The sequence below is a fragment of the Cuculus canorus genome, chromosome 4 (genome assembly GCF_017976375.1).
Source record: "Cuculus canorus isolate bCucCan1 chromosome 4, bCucCan1.pri, whole genome shotgun sequence".
Taxonomy (NCBI): domain Eukaryota; kingdom Metazoa; phylum Chordata; class Aves; order Cuculiformes; family Cuculidae; genus Cuculus; species Cuculus canorus.
The window spans coordinates 25646689-25666734 of NC_071404.1; the positions used below are offsets into that span (position 1 = coordinate 25646689).

The 20046-nt window shown below is 41.4% G+C and overlaps 1 protein-coding gene and 1 long non-coding RNA gene across 2 annotated transcripts; one reads left to right on the forward strand and one right to left on the reverse strand.

Moving 5' to 3' along the window:
* Positions 1-1516: 1516 nt before the first annotated feature.
* CHRNA9 (cholinergic receptor nicotinic alpha 9 subunit) lies at positions 1517-8286 on the forward strand. Its single transcript, XM_054065029.1, has 5 exons — positions 1517-1526; positions 3212-3357; positions 4649-4803; positions 5355-5887; positions 7667-8286. The coding sequence occupies exons 1-5, from the start codon at positions 1517-1519 to the stop codon at positions 8221-8223; spliced, it is 1401 nt and encodes a 466-aa protein (XP_053921004.1). The 3' UTR covers positions 8224-8286.
* A 7441-nt stretch (positions 8287-15727) lies between these two features.
* On the reverse strand, positions 15728-18848 carry LOC128852102 (uncharacterized). Its single transcript, XR_008449729.1, has 3 exons — positions 18729-18848; positions 16240-16294; positions 15728-15949 (listed from the first exon to the last, which is right to left on the reverse strand). It is a non-coding gene; the product is annotated as an uncharacterized LOC128852102 (long non-coding RNA).
* Between the last annotated feature and the right edge of the window lie 1198 nt (positions 18849-20046).

Genomic DNA, 20046 nt, shown 5'->3' on the forward strand with positions numbered 1-20046 from the left:
GCTATACATTCTGCCACAATTTAAACCTATGTTCTGTTCATGAGTTTGTAGGTGACTCTCTCAGATCAATGAACAATGACTGATGCTATACTTATTCTTCAGGCAAAATGTCTGCATTAAGGACTCTGATTACAATTACAGATCAGATTTTGTGTGAACAAATGTGAAGAAGCCAAATGGTCTGGCATACTACAACTGTTAAAGTTCTTTTGTCTTTAACAGTGAGAAGGCTTTTGGCTGTATTTTAGTTTCAATTTTACAAGCACTGTGTAGTCAGCACAGCCTCTCAAACATAACAAGCCTGGTTTTGTATATGCATGTTCATGTTTGCCTGTCTATATGTGGCAACTATTGGATGTGTCTGATGTCTGGAAATATGATGGAACATAACTATGATAGATCTATCCCTTTGCAAGTTTATAGTGAATAAGATGGAATATATTATGTCTAAGAATAAATTAGGTAAACATGTGTAAGTATGCTTCTTGCTTTTGTCTTTTCAGAACTTTCAAGTTTCCCTTTAAGATGTGATTACAATAAAGGTGCAGGGTTCTTCAGTTTACAGAACATCACATATATTAAAGTGAATCAGTTTGCACTACTGCAAGATACATATTGCCGGTGTAACTGGTCACAAGATTGTCTCGAGTCTGTTGCAAAGCAGGCTTAGCCTTAGTTCCAGTAGTGTCTAGGGCGGCACTCTCAAAGCAGTGACCCCTGGTCACTTGTAATTACAGTAAGAGAAGTGAAGCAGCAGCTGTTTGCTGACATCACAGCAATGTACAGTAGACCAAAGGCATCCCCTGAGAATGCACTGATCTGACTGCATCCAAAAACCTTTCATCTTTCTGACTTTTGTTGTCTCTGACAGCACATACCTTCTTCCCACAGAAAAAGCAGGTTATCACGTACTGCCTATGGGCTGCTCTGACATTTTTAACTTCTAAACTGTTTTTCCACCTTTTCTGCCTTTGACAATTCAGCAAATGAAGTGACAGATGAGATGATCTCATTACATGTGCTTTGACTATTGCTTACCTATTAAACCTGGCTATAAATGTCATCAATTCACAGACCTCACGAAAGCATAAACATTAGCAAGTAAGTGAGAGGAGTGCTACTATATAGAAATGATGCGTATGAAGGGCTCAGTTAATTAAGTTCTGACCATTGTGGGTAGATGGGAGACCAGGTGTAGTAGTGTTTCATCTCCATATTTCTCTCCTGTTAAGTCTTTTGGCTAAATGCGTAAGCTCCCCAGTAACTTTGCAAGTCTTTGTAAAGTCTTGTCAAGTTTACTTGGGAAAAATTGTACTGTATTGGGAAATGGCATTTTATCTGCAGAGTCCAATTTTGCTCCTCATTTACCATCCTGAGCTGTCTGCACCAGTGTAAGTTCTCATTTGCACAGCAGTATCGGTGTACTGCAAACATTGCTTGTGTTACCTGACTTTGGTGTAGCTGCACCTCTCACATGTGGCACTACTTCGGTAGGTGAAAAAATTGTTTTGTCAGCATGGGAGTAGGTAGGTTGTAGGATTTTTTTACTGTGTGCCATATTGGATGTCTGCTGCACAGTGTGACCAGAGGAATTAAAGCACTGAGGCAGATTACTTGTTTTTGTTAGGGTCCACAGGTTCCACAAAACTGTTTCTGAGCAAGCTGTTGCTGAATGTAGGTGTAGTAAAACTTGGCCTACCAATGAAATTTGAAAGAATTCTTCATAAACTTGTCAAAATCTTACATTTGTAGTGAAAAATGCAATGGAACAGAGTTTTCCTACTGTTATCCCATCCGTGTCTTCTCCCTCAGCACTAGATTCAGAGCAGGCAGCTCTCAGGTTACTGAGAGAAGGAGGGTTCGTCAGAGCCCCAGGCGGTGGCAGGCACAAAGACCATCAATTACTTTAGGACTCTATCTTGAGGGAGGACTGAGTTGCCTTTAGCAGCTTATCAGTGCCTCAGCATCTCGATGTTGCTGTGCATCTTTTTTCATTTTTGTTGTTGTTAGTTTTGACTGGTGATAAATGTTTTTGTGCACTTAAGTGAACAATTTTATTTAAGGTCCTGAAATGAAGAGATATAGCCTGTCCTCCTTTTCCATCTCTCTCTGTTTGCTGTTTACAGCAGTGACGCTTCAAGGTGAGAATACCGCTTGATGTTATATGTTGCATTGAGATTTGTTTTACTCAGATAGGAGATGGTGTCCTGATGTGTCTTAAACGGTTGAGCTCCAGAAGTCTTCATCTGCTTCATTTTACTTTGTCTCTATGCTGATGCATAGACAAAATGAATGTTGATGTACAGCCAGAACTTAAATGCTCTTTGTGAAGCTTTGATTTGATAGGATTTCTTTTTGACGAGGAAGGTTTGCTTTGAACTCTTGTTAGTCCGTGAAGTCATTGTGAGTCACCAGAATGATGTACTCCAAAGCAATTGCTTCCTACAAAGTGCTAGCCAGCATTTGCACAAGTGGTGTGAGTGTTACTGTCCCTTCTTCTTGCTTGCAGAATTTTGTGAATCTATTTAAAGATAATACAGAAACTGTGATGCACAAAATGGTGGAAGAGCAAAAGTGTCATTTTAAAACTAAAGTTTCAGTAAATTATCCTTAGTGTAGCAAGAAGCATCACCAAGTACATGGTTTGGCAAAGGTGTTAGGGCAAGGATGTGTTCATACATCATGCAATAGCCAATTTGTGATGAAAAGGAGTTCAGATTTTTTTTTTCAGGTGGCAGTTAAAAAAAGGAGTAAATTCTGAAAGTAGCTTGAATCTCAGTGCAGCATTTAGGGCGATATCACAAGGCGTTAGTTAGCCTAGGAGCAGGTTTGACTTCAGACTTTGCTTCTAATTTTAGCTTGGCAGATGTGTGACTGTAAATCAATAATCTCTGTGCCTATGAAAGACATCAGTAAAATAAAGGTAATGATATTTACCTTTGAAACAGGCAGGAATCTCTGGATGCAGAGGGTTTTTTTTCAGTGGGTGTGAAAAGCTGGAGTTAGCTATTCATTTCTAGAGGTGAATGCTGGTCTTATTTGAATAGCTTCATCAGATATACTTCTGTTTCTGCACTAAATGGTATTTTACAGTATATGAATGATAAAAAATATAGTTCTAGCAAACACTGCTTAAAGCTGTACAAAGAGGATATCTTCTTATAGTACTCAATGTTTAATCTGATGTACTGAACAAAACTATGTTATCTAGCTGTAGAATCAGCCAAAGGAATATATGCTCACATGCTGTTTAACGAACTATTCGAAGACTACTCAAATGCTCTAAGACCGGTAGAAGACACAGATAAAGTGCTGAATGTCACCCTTCAGATCACATTGTCCCAAATTAAAGACATGGTGAGTAAGAGTACAGGTCTGTATGCCTAAAGATGTGCAGAAATATATAAGCTGTAAACATTTTGCTTAGAGTAGGAAAAACAGCTTGCATTTTGTTGTGTCAATTTCAGTAATGCTTCCTGGAGAGAGTCATGTTCTCTAATTCTTCACAGAGTCTTATCTGATTGCAGCACTACAACTTCCATTATTAGTCTGCAAACTTAGGGCTGCTGAATTAAGACTCCTTTTGCAGTTAGGCATCAGCATAACACATTCCAGGCAACTTTTGTTGACTTTTAGATAGAAAAAAATTGCTTCTTCTGAGATGCAATTATTTTCTCAATAAACTCCCTTTTTTTTTTTTCCTCCAGAAAGTTTTTTTTTTTTAAATAAATTTGGTTAAAATGTATTTCTAAGGCAAAACAAAGTGTGTCTGAAAGAGAACAGGACTTCCTGGAATCCACAACATAAGAAAGATATGAAACTGTTGGAACGGGTCCAGAGGAGGGCCATGAAGATGATCAGATATCTGGAGCACCTCCCCTGTGAGGACAGGCTGAGAGATTTGGGGTTGTTCTGCCTGGAGAAGAGCAGGCTCTGAGACCTTAGAGCAGCCTTGCAGTAACTGAAGGGGGTTACAAGAGAGCTGGGGAGGGACTTTTCACAAGGGCATGTAGTGATAGGGCAAGGGGTAATGGCTTTAAATTTGAAGGGGAAAGATTTAGATTAGACATTAGGAAGAAATTCTTCACGACAAGGGTGGTGAGGCACTGGCACAAGTTGCCCAGGGAAGGTGTGGTTGCTTCCTCCCTGGAAGTGTTCAGGGTCAGGTTGGATGGGGCCTTGAGCAGCCTGACCTAGTGGGATGTCCCTGCCCATGGCAGAAGGGTTGGAAATAGATGACCTTTAAGGTCCCTTCCAACTCAAACCATGTTACGCTTCTATGATTCTGTGACTTCTGAATTACAACTTCAAGGCCTCACCAAGCCTTCAGAGAATCTGTTAGACTGAATCTGTTAGCTGTTCAGTATTCTGAAGCTTGCAAAAAGAAGTTCTTAAGGTACTGGGAGCCTTAGACAACTATGATTAAAGCTAGTGAAGGTGCACAGGAAGAAGGTTTGAACAGAAGAAGGTCCAAGTAAGTACGCTCTCTGGATGTGTGTGGAAATACGTACCTGTCTAAGAAGTACTCTCCTGGCCTGTCAACTTTCTGGCTTACTTTGGTCACTGCCTTGAAGCTATACAACAAATACTGTCTGCATCTAAGATGTGATTTTGTCACCTTCAGCTAGAAATCTTCTTTTTTATGCAGGATGAAAGGAACCAAATTTTGTCAACTTACTTATGGATTCGACAAAGCTGGTATGATGCATACCTAAAATGGGACAAAGATAAATATGATGGGTTGGATTCTATCAGGATTCCAAGCAATTTGGTTTGGAGACCAGATATTGTCCTATATAACAAGTGAGTGGCTGGAGAAAATAAGTTTGAGTATTTTTGAGGGAAGGAGGGGGCTGAAGGAGAAATTGACCCATAGAGTCTGAACTTTCACCACTTCAACTTATCTTAGCAAGGGATTTGTTTGTTGTCTTAACATTTGTTGTTGATAATGTAAATATTTTGCAATAAAGCCATAGACACGATGCCTGTCCACCAAAAGGTGGTACACAAAGGCTGCACTCCTTGTCTGCTCTCCTAGATCAGTAGTGACTGGCAGATTATTTTCATCTTTAAATGAATTCTAGTCCTACTGTATCCTGTGTGCGATCAAGTTTGAAACAGCTATTGCCAACAAATATAACATAATTTAGCAACACTGACATTTAGCTTTAATGGGCAATGGTACCTGTAAATAATAGTTGATAGTAAGTTCCTAATAAAATTCAGTATAAATTATTTCAGAAGCATACTTTCACATAATAATATGAAGTGAGAGTATTCCCCCTCCCCCCTTCCCTAGCCCACACATTAAATTGCTGCCTGTTAATCTTGTCTGTCCCTTTTCTGTCTTTTAGGGCTGATGATGACTTTTCAGAACCAGTGAATACTAATGTTGTGTTGAGATATGATGGAAAAATCACTTGGGATGCACCTGCCATCACAAAGAGCTCATGTGTAGTGGATGTATCTTATTTCCCTTTTGACAGCCAGCAGTGCAACCTTACATTTGGGTCCTGGACCTATAATGGTAATCAGGTAGACATCATAAATTCTCTTGATAGTGGTGACCTCTCTGACTTTGTAGAAGATGTGGAATGGGAGATTCATGGTATGCCAGCGGTTAAGAATGTCATCACTTATGGCTGCTGCTCTGAGCCTTACCCAGATGTGACCTTCACACTGATTTTGAAAAGGAAGTCTTCATTCTACATATTTAATCTGTTGCTGCCTTGCATTTTGATCTCTTTCCTGGCCCCACTAGGATTCTATCTCCCTGCAGACTCTGGCGAAAAAGTGTCTCTGGGCATTACTGTTCTTCTTGCTCTGACCGTGTTCCAACTGATGGTTGCTGAGATCATGCCTCCCTCTGAAAACATACCTTTGATAGGTAAGCTTTACACACTTTGTCTTTAAGCATAACTTATAGCAGGAAGACCATATGCAATCTGCAGCTTCCGGGTATATAAAATTGTTGCTTTTTTAAAACCTAGTGAAAACCTAGTGAAATTAAAATGTGGGTGGAGTTTGTACAGGTATGCTGAATATCTTCAGAGCTATTTTGTGTTTGTTTTAATTTACATTAGCTATTTATTTGTATTTATTAAATGCAATTAGACATTTAGAATTATTTTATCACATTGTAATAAAGCTAGTAATGGAAAATTCTTTTATAACCAGTGTACAATGTGTAAGCAAGAGCTTTACACACAAGGTCAGACTGTTTCAAGATATGTTTCTGTCAGCTCCAGGTGGTGGATTGCCTGGCTGAGACACTCAGGGTTGACTTAGTATCTGCCAGTTGTTACATTGAATTGTAATGGCTGGTAAGACATTATGCTAAATTTTAATCTACGTCTGAGAGTTCAGAAATGTACCAAGAAGGATGATGTTCAGCACTGTCCTGTCTGCCTTCTGGCAAGACCCTCCTGCCCCTGTCTGATCCTCCCCTTGAGGCAGGAGGCTGCCTGCCTGCCCTGGACTAGGAACGCAGTTACCGGTACACTGGCTTTCAGCTTCATTAAGATAACGCAGATCTCATTATTTTTGTTCTCATTATCCCTGTTCACATGAAAAATTGCATGGCTTAACTGAGACAAAATGCTGGTCAATGAACAGGAAAGTTGAACGTATTTCCCACACTAGCAGCAACTATTCCTGCCTAGTGTGTGGGTTTGCTGTAGTGGCACACCTTCCCTACTCTCCTATCACGCTGTGTAAATTTAGGAGCAAGGACCTAACGTCGGCCTGCTTTCTCTATTCCTCCATTCTCTCTCCCCATCCTTTTCTAGCCCCTTGAAAACTGGGATCACATCATGCTTCTCTGTGTAGCGTGTGTCATCAATGCAGGAAAAACAAGGCCAGAGGCTGCACAGTAGCAGAGCAGGGCCGGGAGCTACCTCTCTGCATTGGCACAAGACACAGTAGGTTAGCTCGTCAGCTATGTGTGTGAAAAGCAGTGGCTGAGGGGCACAGCTTGCATTCACTGTAGTTGCTATCTGTTCCTGGCCAGAATGAGCTCTGTGCCTGTTTGGGCTAGCCATGCTAAATTAGTACAGTCAGAACTAAATCCAGACAGCAGATCTCAAGGGTTGCAACAGAGCCACCCTTCCTCTGTGTGCCAGGCCTCTTAGCCGTCAGTGCACTAGCTGTGGACACCAGCAAGGTCTGGATATTGCCTGGTCTGTGTGAACGCAAAGGAATGCACCTCCTGGTGTGGGGTGTGTCAACAGCTCCAACAAAACATATCACCACTTTTGTTAATACATCAGGAAGTGGGATTTCTAATGTTCCATGTGAAGCCACCAACACTGGGATTTTATAGACACCAGGAAAAGAGCAAGACTCCCAATAAACATTAAGATGTTTTTGGAATGGACGTATTTCAAGAAATCAGAGGTTTTGGCTTGTGAATATTTACTGTGCTAATACAATTGTCCCTTACTCATCTGATAAACTCATGGCAGTAATGAATACAAGGTTCTACCTTAATGGTTTTAATCTTTGTTTTTAAATGGTAAATTAAGTATGATCTAAGTGTAGAATATCAGTCATTAAAACCTGATTTTACTTGTGCTTATAGTTAGCACTATGTTGTCACATTGTTATTTTTGCATTGAATATTTTTATTAGGGTAGAATCTTTACTATAATTTTATTCTGTGTTCCAGGAAAGTATTACATAGCAACTATGACCATGATCACAGCTTCCACAGCACTGACAATTATTATAATGAATCTCCATCACTGCGGCTCAGAGGCAAAGCCTGTTCCACAATGGGCAAAGGTGATTATTTTGGACTACATGTCAAAAATCTTTTTTGTTTATGATGTGGGTGAAAATTGCACAAGTCCGAAAAGAGAGAAGGAAGAAGAACATAAATTAGAGGGGGATTATGGGTATCAGAGGAGGCACAAAGAGGGAAGGAGTCACCTTTCCAAGAGGGATGATGACTGTGATCTCAAGGAGAAACTCAATAGAAATTTGAATAAAAGCTATGGAGTTCATGGTGAAAATGTTAGGGAGACTGTTAATTGTTGTTCCTGTTACAAAATGCTAATTAAAAATATTGAGTATATTGCTAATTGTGTTCGAGACCACAAAGCAAACCGGGCCAAAGGAATTGAGTGGAAAAAAGTTGCGAAAGTGATGGACAGATTTTTCATGTGGATTTTCTTTGTCATGGTGTTTTTTATGAGTGTGCTGATCATTGGAAAAGCAGCTTAACTGAAGATGAACACATTCCTTTTGTATACCTGAATATATTGGGTTAGCTTGTTTTGGTGGAGCTCTCTAGGTCAGGGGTGATTTTGAGATCTTTTTCTGGCATTCTGTAAGAATAAACAAATTGATTCTGTAAGCAGTGACAGTATGTTGAGAAATTGTCAACAGAGGGCTTTGTTAGTCAATGTCCTTGCCTTTTAGTTAGGGAGTGTAGCCCTGGTGAGGTGGCTGGGTAAGCACTTTGTTCCATCTCGATGGAGGGGGCTACTGCTTCAGGCTGAATTGGATGGAGCATTGCAGGAATGGAGCAGGCAGCCTAGCAGGGAGGCTGTATTTACAGGACTGCATCCCTGCACCTTGTAACTTGACCAGCCCTTTCTTCCTAGAGCCCAACTCCCCAAAAAGAAAGTATTTCTGACACGGTGACAGTACAGTTCTTGGAAATCATCCCTTCATGGCATTGGTTTTTTTCTCTTTTTTTTTTTAGCTAGTCATTATAACATAGCTTTTAGTTATGTCTCTTTCTGATCACTGTTCCTATCATTTCAGGGGGTTCTACATGTCTATCTGCTGTGCCTTTCAGTCCTAATAGCACTGAGCCATATGATGGTTGCCTTGATCTTCCTTTGTCATTTCCTGCTGCTGAATATTACCATATTGTCAACATAGCTCCAATAATAAATACTCCTTGTTCAACACCTTAATACTTATAAGCATGTGAATGTGTTTGTCTCTGACAAAACTAAGAACCCCTCCTCTGTGTTTATTTTCTGTTAACCCTCTCAGATTTAACAGAGCTCTGGAAGATATCTCACACAGTAAAATGAGAAGCTAGTACCTCAGGCATGCCCACAGCACATAAATTGCTCTTACAAAGCACCTTGAACTTTGAAACCACGTCATTCTAGATGCAGTGGGAGAGGCAGAATGCCACTGTAATGGATCTCAGTCAAAAGTTCATGTGATAAAACTCGTTTTTGTAATTGTTGCAGTTAATAAGATCATACCTGTGAAGTTGTAACTTAAGAATGAGGAACCAAAATGGCAAAGGGATGCAGTTGTTATGCTTGAATTTATTAGAAGAAAGGGAGTTGAAATTTTTATTATGATGATGTAAATGATACATTGAATTGCTAATGGCAGTTTTTCTTTTGTGTGGAATAATTAATGCTGTAAGCTTATCTGGATTCTCATGCATAATGCAAGCCTTAAAGTCCAGGTTCTAATGTAAAGCTAAACTGGGTGGCTAGCCAAGAATAAACTCAGTAAGTGGAAAAAGTCTCAAGTGTGTTCCCTGTATATTATCAGTTCCCAGTCAATCGGGTAACTTTGAATAGGGCCTTTAGACAAGCTGTTCACTTTCACTATGCAGAAAAATGGTTGCACCCATTTGCCATGGAGTTCATGATTTGGCACTTACACTGCCTGTTTGAGGAAACTGATTTATTCTTTATTCTGGAAAATAATATTGTCCCAAAAAGCCTAGGGAGCAAAGTATTTGGAGATAAGGGTAAAACATTCAGAACATGAGTCCTCAGCATGAGCAAGATGAGCAAGTGTTTGTCCAAGGCAGCTGGTGGCATAAAGAAAGGAGACAGTTACTGTTCACTGTCTCTTCCAATATAGGCACAGGGTATGTTAAATATATATAGTGTGTGACAGTGGAGGAGTCTGTTCAGTGTGTGAGAAGGCTGAGGAACTCCTTGCAAAATGATTTGTGAATGCTGAAAGATTATATGAATTTAAAGAGTTTGGGGAAAAAACAAGGAAGAAACACCTACCAGTATACTGCTAAATACAGTCATGAAGTGCTGAAAGATGGAGTGATACTTAGGGTTGACTATACTTTCTTCTGTGCTCTTCCTCTTATTGGTGGCATTCGGTACAGCTTCCAGGTTTAGATGGGCCTTTTTACCATGCCAGTTCTTTTCAGTATGCTGCATGCTTGAATGAGGCTGTTGAAAACACTTCCTTAGCATGTTAGATGTGAAAGTGTGATAGTACTAAAGAATTAATTATCTTCCTTACAAGCTATTCCCAGCTATTTGAATTTATTAACTATTACATTTTCTTTTTTTATTATTTTCTGTTATTTCTTTGGCTCACCAGACATTCTGAAGTGTTTCTCTTCCTTTACGTGTGGTAAATCTTTTAGTTCATAAGATGCAGATCCAATAAAGTGGCAGTTGATGGGAATCGGTAGAAGTTGGTACTCAAGTTGTCATTGACTTACATACTTGACTTATGCTCAGATTCACATCTTTAGACATGATAGTTTTCCAGGGTAAAAAAGCAACGTGATGCTTCTGGTGACAAGACTGATCCCACGTCCATGCTGTTGCAGCCACGCAGGTGCTAGCTGGTTTCAACCTTGCTCAGGAGTTTTTAACTAAACTGTTTTAACTAAGCTGTAGTTTAAGTGTCCCTCCAAGGTCTTATGGTCAGTTTGCATATCTCTGTATTTAGCTATTTCAGTAAGAAAAAAACCCCAGGTGTTAGCAGTCAGAATGGTATGTGACAATTCTAGTGCAGAGTGAAGACAGGAATGTTTAATCTAATTCCGTCTGTCTTGATCTATTCCTCTTTCCTTTGTGTGTCTCATGCTTAGATCCAATAATCTTTGAGGAAGATTAAATCCAGAGATAGTGAATTACTCATTACAGTAACAGAAAAACAACTACTTGTGCACTTGTCTGAGTAACTCTGCAGGCTTAACATGAAGACAGAGGGGTGACTATATTTACTGAGGACAATGATGCTGTAAAAATACTGCTTGAGGTCTGTGTGCTGCAGAGGCCTTTGAGGAATGAGTTGACATTTTTTTGTTGTACCATCTCTTGACAGAGAAATCACCTCTCCCCTCATGTATTGACTCACTGCAGTGTTAGTTTGCATTTCTCCTCATTTCATCTCCTTTGATGCCTTCACTGTGCTCTCTTCCACTAACAGAATTAAGGATGAGGTGTGAGGGGATGTTGAGGTCTTGACTTTCCAACAGCGCAGAAAGGTTGGACATGCCCTAAGCTACCCCAGGAAACAGGTTTCTCTTTGTGAAAACTGCAGCCCGAGGATTTAGGCTAAACCCAAAAGGGTGATTCTGGACAGTAAAAGATATTTTGAAATAGAGAAGTGGGTTTCCCCATGTTTCAGTAATTCAGATGTTACATAGTAAGCTATCTGCATGTTTCATCCTCTGTTTAGCTTAGTTTTCTTCTCTGACACCAGCAGAAGTATGGGAAGTGTCTGAGTTGTTTTTCAAGAAGTGTGGGAGTGTGGCAGGAGCTCTTGATTGTGCATCTCTATTCAAATTTAAGAAAAGGAAGACCTGTAATGTGGTTGTTTAGGAGATCACAAAAGGAGTCTGGAGTTAGAGGGAGTTCCTTTCATTCTGTTTATAAAATTCAGAAGAACCCATCTTTTCGTCTTACAAACTTCTATAACTTGATAAAGAAAAGAATATGTTGACTCCTGTTTTCATTCTTAACGTCTTTTCATGAGTGACAGGATATAGGACCAAAGGTGGCCTCTGGAGTTTGTGTTCAACCGACTTTTTACTCACAGGCAGAGTGAGTAACCTAGAGCTCAGTTAAAGTAGGTGACCAAGCTGAACATCTTTTCTTACTGTTTCTGAAGTTCACTAGAATGGAGAAATATTCCTTCTTCGTTAAAGATGAGTCCAGCTGTGTGGAAGGGACAAGCAGTACAAGAGGACTTTGTGCAACACAAAGGAGGTACGATCTGCAATTTTTCCATTAAGTTGTACTGGTCTAACCCCTCCTTCCATGTAGCTACATGTGGGTATTTGTGAGACTGTGAGATCAAACAAGAGTTGTCCAATTGAGATGATTGGATGGACAACAAGGGCAGTGCAGTTATCAAAGCATTTATTGTGCTAGTACTCCTTTGGATCTTGCAAGCCATATTTTAACTCTTGGGACCTGTCAGGAACACAGGGTGTTCTCATCTGTCTGCCTACAACAAAACAAGAGCGAGCCTCACTGTCAGCATAGGCTGCCTTCTGATTACCTGGGGTGCAAGGAATGACCTTGCAGCAGGTTAGTGCTGAACTAAGTCATGTCTGTTCTTGGTCATGTGGGGTCCTGTGCTTTGTCTGGCCATGCCACATCTGCTGCATCTCCTGGTGCAGTTCTAGCCATTGTGTTTCAGAAGGCAATCCAGGGGTGGATTTGCCACAGGGGCACCTCTGCAAAGGATAATCCAAATCAAACCGTTGAGGGAAGGATGTCAGTTGATAGGGCAGCATAACACTGTGAAGGATGTGGTCTGTGTTTAGTTCCAGACACAGTTTTCGCACAAAACTGTCATGCCTTGGGCACTCCTGCTTCAGAGTAGATGGCAATATAGTGAATATAGTCAAAAGGGCACAAATTGAGATTTAAAATGCTACAGTTTTAAAGAGATTCTTTCATTCTAGTTCCTGAAAACATTTATTTAGAAAGTGATTTAGTATTACCTGCTAAGTAACCCACCTAGAATTACAGATTTTTGTGATGAACAGGTATTGCTCTTTTCTTCCTCTGCCATTCTGATCATTTATCTTTACCAGGTTCTCTGCCTTATGACATTTGTATGACACTGTAGACAAAATAGGCTCTAAAACTGAAGTTAAATGTTAGTCATCTGGAGTAGTCTCCAGAAGTTAGAGAAATCCTTCACAGGTAAAGCATTTGTCTGGAATGTGGTGTCCATGTTTAGTGGTGACAGAAGTGATGGTGTAACCTCTATAGGGCCAAAGTTGGTTGGATGATGGCAGCAGACACAGCTACACTGCAAAATAATGTTACATGGTATTTGCAGAATGAAGATGAGGAAAGAGAGGGGAAAACATAACTAAAAATGAGGTGAAAATGTGAAATTAATGAGATGATTGTTCAGTGCCTGTGACTTCACTAGAGCATGTTCTTGCTGTGGCATAGCTACTTCCACTTCAAATCCCGTTTACTGGCTAGCCTGCGCCCAAAGGTAGACTACCAGCAAGTCAAACACAGCTCCTCTCTGAGACCATATCACAGCAGCGGGTTTGTTCTGGGGTAGGGCTTACTGGCTCAGTCAGGGACAAGGGTGTCACCTTGCTCAGAGTCACTGTGATGTGTCCAAGCCTGCACCATCCTCATGGGAAGGTGGGACCCTGAGGACACACTGTCATCACCTGCTGGTAAACTAGTCTCACTTCATCCCTCTGCTCAGTTCCCAAAGATAAGTGTCTAGTCTTCCTCAGCATGAAGACTATTATTTATATAATCTGGAAGGCTGGCTTCCTCTGGGCCACTTCATGGCCCTAAGTTCCCGCTGGAACGTATACACATTCAAATTAGTTTCTGTCCAGCTTGCCCACTTTCTCAAAGAAAGCTGATAGATGTGCTTCCTTCACAGGAGGCCTGACATGGTTCAGAGCTGTTTATATGTATTGTTATGTCCTGCAGGTTGTGTCCATTTTTGTTTAGCATGTTAATGTTCTAGGTGACTGCCAATAAGATAACTGTGGTGAATGAAACTTGTTGCTTTTATCTGATGTTCGTAGCACAGCTGGAAACAGAATGGTGATCATGAGATAAGATATTTCCTCATACCTAAAGGACAGGAAATTTTCATAAAGACTTAAAAATTACATCACAAAGCCAAGGGTAAACTGGCTCCTCACCCCCTTGTCCTGAAACAGTAGTGTAGTGCAAGTGAGCTCAGGCTTTGGTCTTCAGATATGGGCAAAACTTAGTCGCCTTCAGATATGCTGCTTAGTTCTGCTTTTGAATGCCACATTTGCTGACCTGCAGAGGTTGTTTGAGCTACATTAAAGAGCATTTCTCAACACCATGGTTCAAAATGGAGTGGGCTGGACAAGTGCTTCTTTGGTATAGCACCCATGAGCTGCAGGAATTCTCAAGCTTCAAGCTACTAGGTTTCCTGTCACTAGGAGCATTACATTACAATTCTTGGTTCTTGAAGCATCAGCAGCAAACCAGCCTGGAGGCGCTGCACTTAGTGGAGATGAGGAGAGGTGAAGGGTGGTGAGAATGAGTCCATGACCCAAGTGTGTCTCTGCTGTGAGTCAGCACTTTGCAAAAAGCTCCTCACCTAAATCCTGAGACCTCTAGGGGTCATACAAGTGCTGTTGTTCTAGTTGCTGGGGTGTTTCAAGGCAGTGTTTGTAGGCAATTTTGTAATGATTAAAAAAAAAGAAGACTCTGCTTCTAACCCTAAATGTTCTGTTTTCTCCAAGATGCAGCAAGTGCTGTAGACTTGGTGCCCTGTTAGCATGGTAGTTCCTGCTAACCTTTTATTAAGATCTAAGTAAATGAAGGATTATATCCCATGAGCAAGTGCAGACTGCTATTCTTAAAGGCCACTTCACAGCTTCCTTAGAAGGTATGATTTGATTTATACTGTAATTGTCTTACCAACAGAATTGATTTGAGGTAGTCTGTTAGTCCTTGAAGTACAGCAGATTGAAGATTTCATGAGCAGTGGAGATTGGTCCTATACCTGGTCATGACAGTCTGGCATATTGCTAAGACGAAAAGGAAAAGCCTGCTGACTGTATTGGGGACTGTGGCAGAAGGAACTTGAGCCCTTGGCCATATCAGCACACATGTGGCTATTTAGGCTTTCTGACTGACTCCAGGTAGCTTGGAAAAAGAGAGGCTTAGTGCAAATGGCTTTCTTTCATTCATCTTGCTCCTCTTTGAGTTACTTCTGTGTTCTTCAGCCCTTTTCTGCTCTTCTAGTTCATGTATTCCTTTTCTGAGAGTAGAAAGAATCCTGTTATGCCCTAGATTATGGCCATACCCACTACAAGAAACAACTTTAGCATCATGGTACTGTTCCCTGTGCCCCGTAAATGTTTCTTTGAGCTTGGGAGCCACAGATGTTGATTAGACAGGACAAAATCCCTGACAAGAAAGAAAGAAAGAAAGAGGGATCATTTGATCTCACAACTACTTTACAACTAATCTCATGCCCTGCTCACTGCAAATGCATAACATTAGTGTGAAAGAGGTCCTGTCTATATCTGAGTCTCTACAGCCGGACAGACCGAAGAAATTGAAATCATCAAGGCAGTTCCATAGATGACTTTCACTTCAAAAGATGGACAGTAACACTTCCTAAGAAGGCAGAAGAAACAGTGTTCAGCCTGGTTCACTGTTGTAATCCAAGCCTGCACTTGCTCCTGAAGAATGGTGGTTCTCAAAATGCCAACTCAAACTTCCACTGTCACATCAGATTGCAATCCTCTGGAGGATTCTTTAAGTGTGAAAGCTGTGCAACTCATATGAGGTAGCAGATGTAATAAGACTGTGTTGGAGGTTATTCAGTCCACTTCGAGTGACCCACAATGCTTAAATTGCAGCCTGGTCCTTGTCTATACTGTAACCTGCCCCCAGGGCACTGTTTCCATTGCACCTGCTTCTATTGCTTGGAGGTGGTCCTCTTGAGCCCAGTTAGGCAGGTGACTCCTTCCCCTTCCCTCTCCATTCCAGAGGAACTCGCATCCAAAACTCTGTCTGCACATGGAGGCAATGTTGCTGCACAGGCAGAATGGTTGCAGACATTACCAGACTCTGTCATCAGTCTGTGTGTATTTACTTGAGGTGATATGGTCAGGCTGCGGAGCAGGACTCAGTCTTTGTGCAGCAGCAAAACAGAAGTTGTTGCTCATTTCCATTGTGCCGCAGCTGTGACTGTTACTTTGCTCTTTCGTAGCATGCATTTTCTTTAAAAAAAAAAAATAACAAGTGCAAAACCTAGTCAGAATAAGAGGGTAATTATTAATCAGATTTGTATGAGTATTGGCTTAAATAAATTGAATACATAAAGCTCTGTCTGTAGCGAAGGAGCATGGGACAATTACTGATCTCAGAAATTCCTGTCCATACAGAATGTCTGAAAAGTTACAAGTGGTGAATTCAAAAGAAAGGTGACTTGCAGGGACGCAGTGGGACCTAAAATTGCAAGGAGCAGGACCACTGTTTTGGAGGTGTCCAAAAGGTGTGTTGGTCTTACCTACAGCACTGCAGTTCTCACATGTTGACCCTTCAGGTGCACTCAGGTGTTACTGCTGAATAAACAAACAGGTAATTTGTATTACAGATATAAAGATTTCTCTTAAAATGGATTATATCTGGAGAGAAAGTGAATAGAGAATTTAGCCCAGGAAGAACTGCAGGGGGGAAGGTGTGCCCAACAAACCCCAACTTTGTTAGAATTGTGTTGCTCTTTACCTCCTATGTGAACCTCCCATCTTTTTATCGCTCCTGTGGATTATGTTGTCTCACTGTAAGCAATATTGATCCAAAGAGCAACTTTATCTATACTAAGTAATTCACCTAATTGCATGCTATTGAAAGAAAAGGGGTTTATTCTGGTACTGAGCTAAAAGTTCCAAGGTTCACTGCGAAACTGGGTGAAAAAGTATCTTATCAGGGATCTGTACAGTCACTTGTAATTTGCTCTTGTTCCCTTATATACTGCCCAACAGCTCTAGATCCCATGTGAAATAAGTGGTTTCACTTTTATGACCTCAGTATATAACAACTTGTGATGTTTTGCAAACCTCTTCCAGTGAGAAGATTGGTGTTAATTTCTTTTGCTGTAGTCAGTGTCTATAGCATAGACTAGCTTCTGTCATGGCTTTTCTGCTTCAGCTTCTCTAAGTTAAATGCCAGAGATTTATTACGTGCTTTCTATCTGGGTTGTTTTTTTCAGCCTTCAATTCTACTAATTGCTGTTTGTAAATTTTCCTGGTGTTAAAGGTCACAAAGATAACTTGGCCTCTATAGCTTAACCTCCTGGGACATCTCAGGTTATGAGACATGGTATTGAAGTTTGCTGATTAAATTAATTGCTTTTCTGAGGTTTCATCACAAAGAAAGACTACTTTGCCTTTGTAGTTCACCTCCATCCTATTTTTTACATGGCGTCTCAGAACTGGATTAGGAACCTCTAATTTTACTGGAGCACAATCAGATGGTAGAAACAGCTTCGTCAGACATGAACCTGATCCTGAACTGTCTATTGCACAGGCACCTTCTCCTGCCTCACTAGATTAGAAACAATGCTCTTGCTTTTGTTTTCCCTCTAAATTTTTCGTCTTTGTTAGGAACATCTCCAGGGTGATAAAACCTAGAGCAAAGCTTAAGAGTAAGACAATAGTGTTTTGGTGTTTAAAGGTGTACCAGCTAGCATTTGGTGTTTGCTCTAGCTCGTGTAGACAACTCATAAGTGAAATCTGTTTGCAAGGGTCAGATTTTCTTTCCAAAGTCCCACCTGTGCACAAATGGGGATCTAGTGCCTCAAACCAACTTGTTCCTGTTTGAGAGAAATGGGAACAGTTAGCATCAGGTTGTCTTTGTAGAAACCTGGAGTTGCCCTGCTTCCTCCATCTCGTTAGCATTTGCTCCCTTGCGCTGAAATGCATGGGGCGGTCTCTGTTGCTCTTCCTGGAAGTCACACTGGCAGAGTCCAGCAGGGCAGGTAGAGCTGAATTAATCCCTGCAGAATGGTCCTTCATGTGGGCTGTTGGGAGCATGTCTGAGGGGAGGATGTGCAGAAGATGATGCCTCTGTTCTTTCTGCATGCTGTCCCCTTCAGTTTATCTTTGCTGAAATGGTTCCAGTATGTTTTATCACTGGGGACAACATCACAAAGGTGACATCGCAGCTTTTCTGGAGGTCTTGCAGGATAGCTGGTTATGGTGGTGTGCTAGAGACTTGCTGAAGTTTAGAAAGCACTCCAGAGCAGCTGTAGCAGAGAAGACAACTACCTGCAGAGCCTTATCTCTTCTTTGTGCTCCAGGGTCCCTATGGACTGTCATTTGCAGCCTTTCCTTTCCTGCCAGGAGCATCTCTGAGGCAGCTGCAGCAAAGCCACTGTGCTACATGGAAAATGTAGCTTATGAGTTTAAAATCCGGTGTTAAAATACACTTAATGGCTCTATGAATCACGAGGCAAGATGCAATCCCCTATAGTAAATGGGAGAATCCTGAAGTGCTTATGAAGGGTTATCGAAAATAAGTAACAATGTGAATTTTTTCACCTTCAATACACCTTGTTGGTACTTATGTACTTGCCCTAGTAAATCAGCTAGACGCCAATCTGTATCCCACTACTGTAGCCCAGCTCGGTCAGCAGGGCCAGCACCTCTGGATGTGCTTTGCCAGGCTGCTGTGATGGCAGCCCAGGGCCTGACCCCTCCTGCCCCCCGGCCCCTCTCCTTCCTGCAGGTCCAGGATTATGAAGAGCGTATGGAAGAGGAACATACACTGCAACATGCATGTCATGTTATACTGGGGAAAAGCTGATTTCAGCTATTGCCCACCTCTTTTCTGGATTATGTTTTAGGACAGAATGTGAGTGCAATGACCAAAGGTAGTTTAAAGCAGATTTTCAGGCAGCATGTGGTAGAAGGTAGGACAGCTTTAAAAAAAAATGATGTCCAAACATGATCTAAAGGCAACATTCAAAATGAGTTTTTAAAAAGTGCATTTACCTACCTTCTCTTTCCAGAATATCCAAACCTCAGGTCTTCTATTTTTCCTCACTCACTGCAAATTGTTTTTCCAAAGCCTGATATCACAACTCCTTTACTCCATCATTTCTCAATTTGGAAATCATTTGCATCTTGTCCTTTGTACTTGATCTCAGATAGATGAGATTCTCCACTGAACCTAATCTTTGTTTCCCCTTGTGCACAGAACATGCTGGATGTATGAGCAGTACTCTCCACAGTATGTCCATTACATGCTCCATTTCTGGCAGCTGTCAGGCTATATTTCTAACTAGTACAGTGTTCAGGCATGATCTGAGTGTCCTGAACACATGTAGCAACCCCTGGCATTGAAGCCGTCATCTACCTGCCAATATAAATCACTTTCTGCAATAGTGGGTATGTTGTAAGCTTTAGTTGTTCTTGTGGGCAGAGCATGGCTGCTGTTTCTCCATATGCTAATCTTGAATTGACTTGTGGAAAAAAAATCTCTCATAGAATCACTTGGTTGGAAAAAAACTTTGAGATCATTGAGTCCAACCGTACCTGTCCACTACCAAATCATATCCCTGAACATTTAATCTACTTATCTTTTAAATGAGTCACCAGGGATGGTGACTCAACCACTTCCCTGGGCAGCCTGTTCCAGTGCCCAACAAGCCTTTTGGTGAAGAAATTTTTCCTGATGTCTAATCTGAACCTCCCCTGGTGCAACTTGAGGCCATTTCCTCTCATCCTATCACTTGGGAGAGGAGATCCACACCCACCTTGTTACAACCTCCTTTCAAGTAGTTGTAGACAGTGATAAGGTCTCCCTTCAGCCTCCTTTTCTGTAGGCTAAACAACCCCAGTTCCCTCAGCTGCTCCTCATAAGACTTGTTCTACAGCCCCTTCACCAGCTTTGTTGCCCTTCTCCAGAAACGCTTCAGCACGTCAATGTGTTTCTTGTAGTGAGGAACCCAAAACTGAACACAAGATTCCAGATATGGCCTCATCAATGCTGAGTACAGGTGTACAATCACTTCTCTGGTCCTGCTGGCCAGGCCGTTTCTGATACGAGCCAAGATGTCATGGACCTTCTTGGCCACCTGGGCACACTGTTGACTCATATTCAGCCGGCTGTCAACCAACACCCCCTGGTCCTTCTCTGCCAGGCAGCTTTCAAGCCACTCTTTTCCAGATAGGTAGTCCTGCATGAGGTTGTGGTGTTCCAGGTGCAGGACTTGGTACTTGGTCTTGTTGAGCCTTAAACCATTGGTCTCAGCCCATCAGTTCAGCCTGTTCAGATCCTTCTGTAGACCCTCCCTATCCTCAAGTAGTCCCAG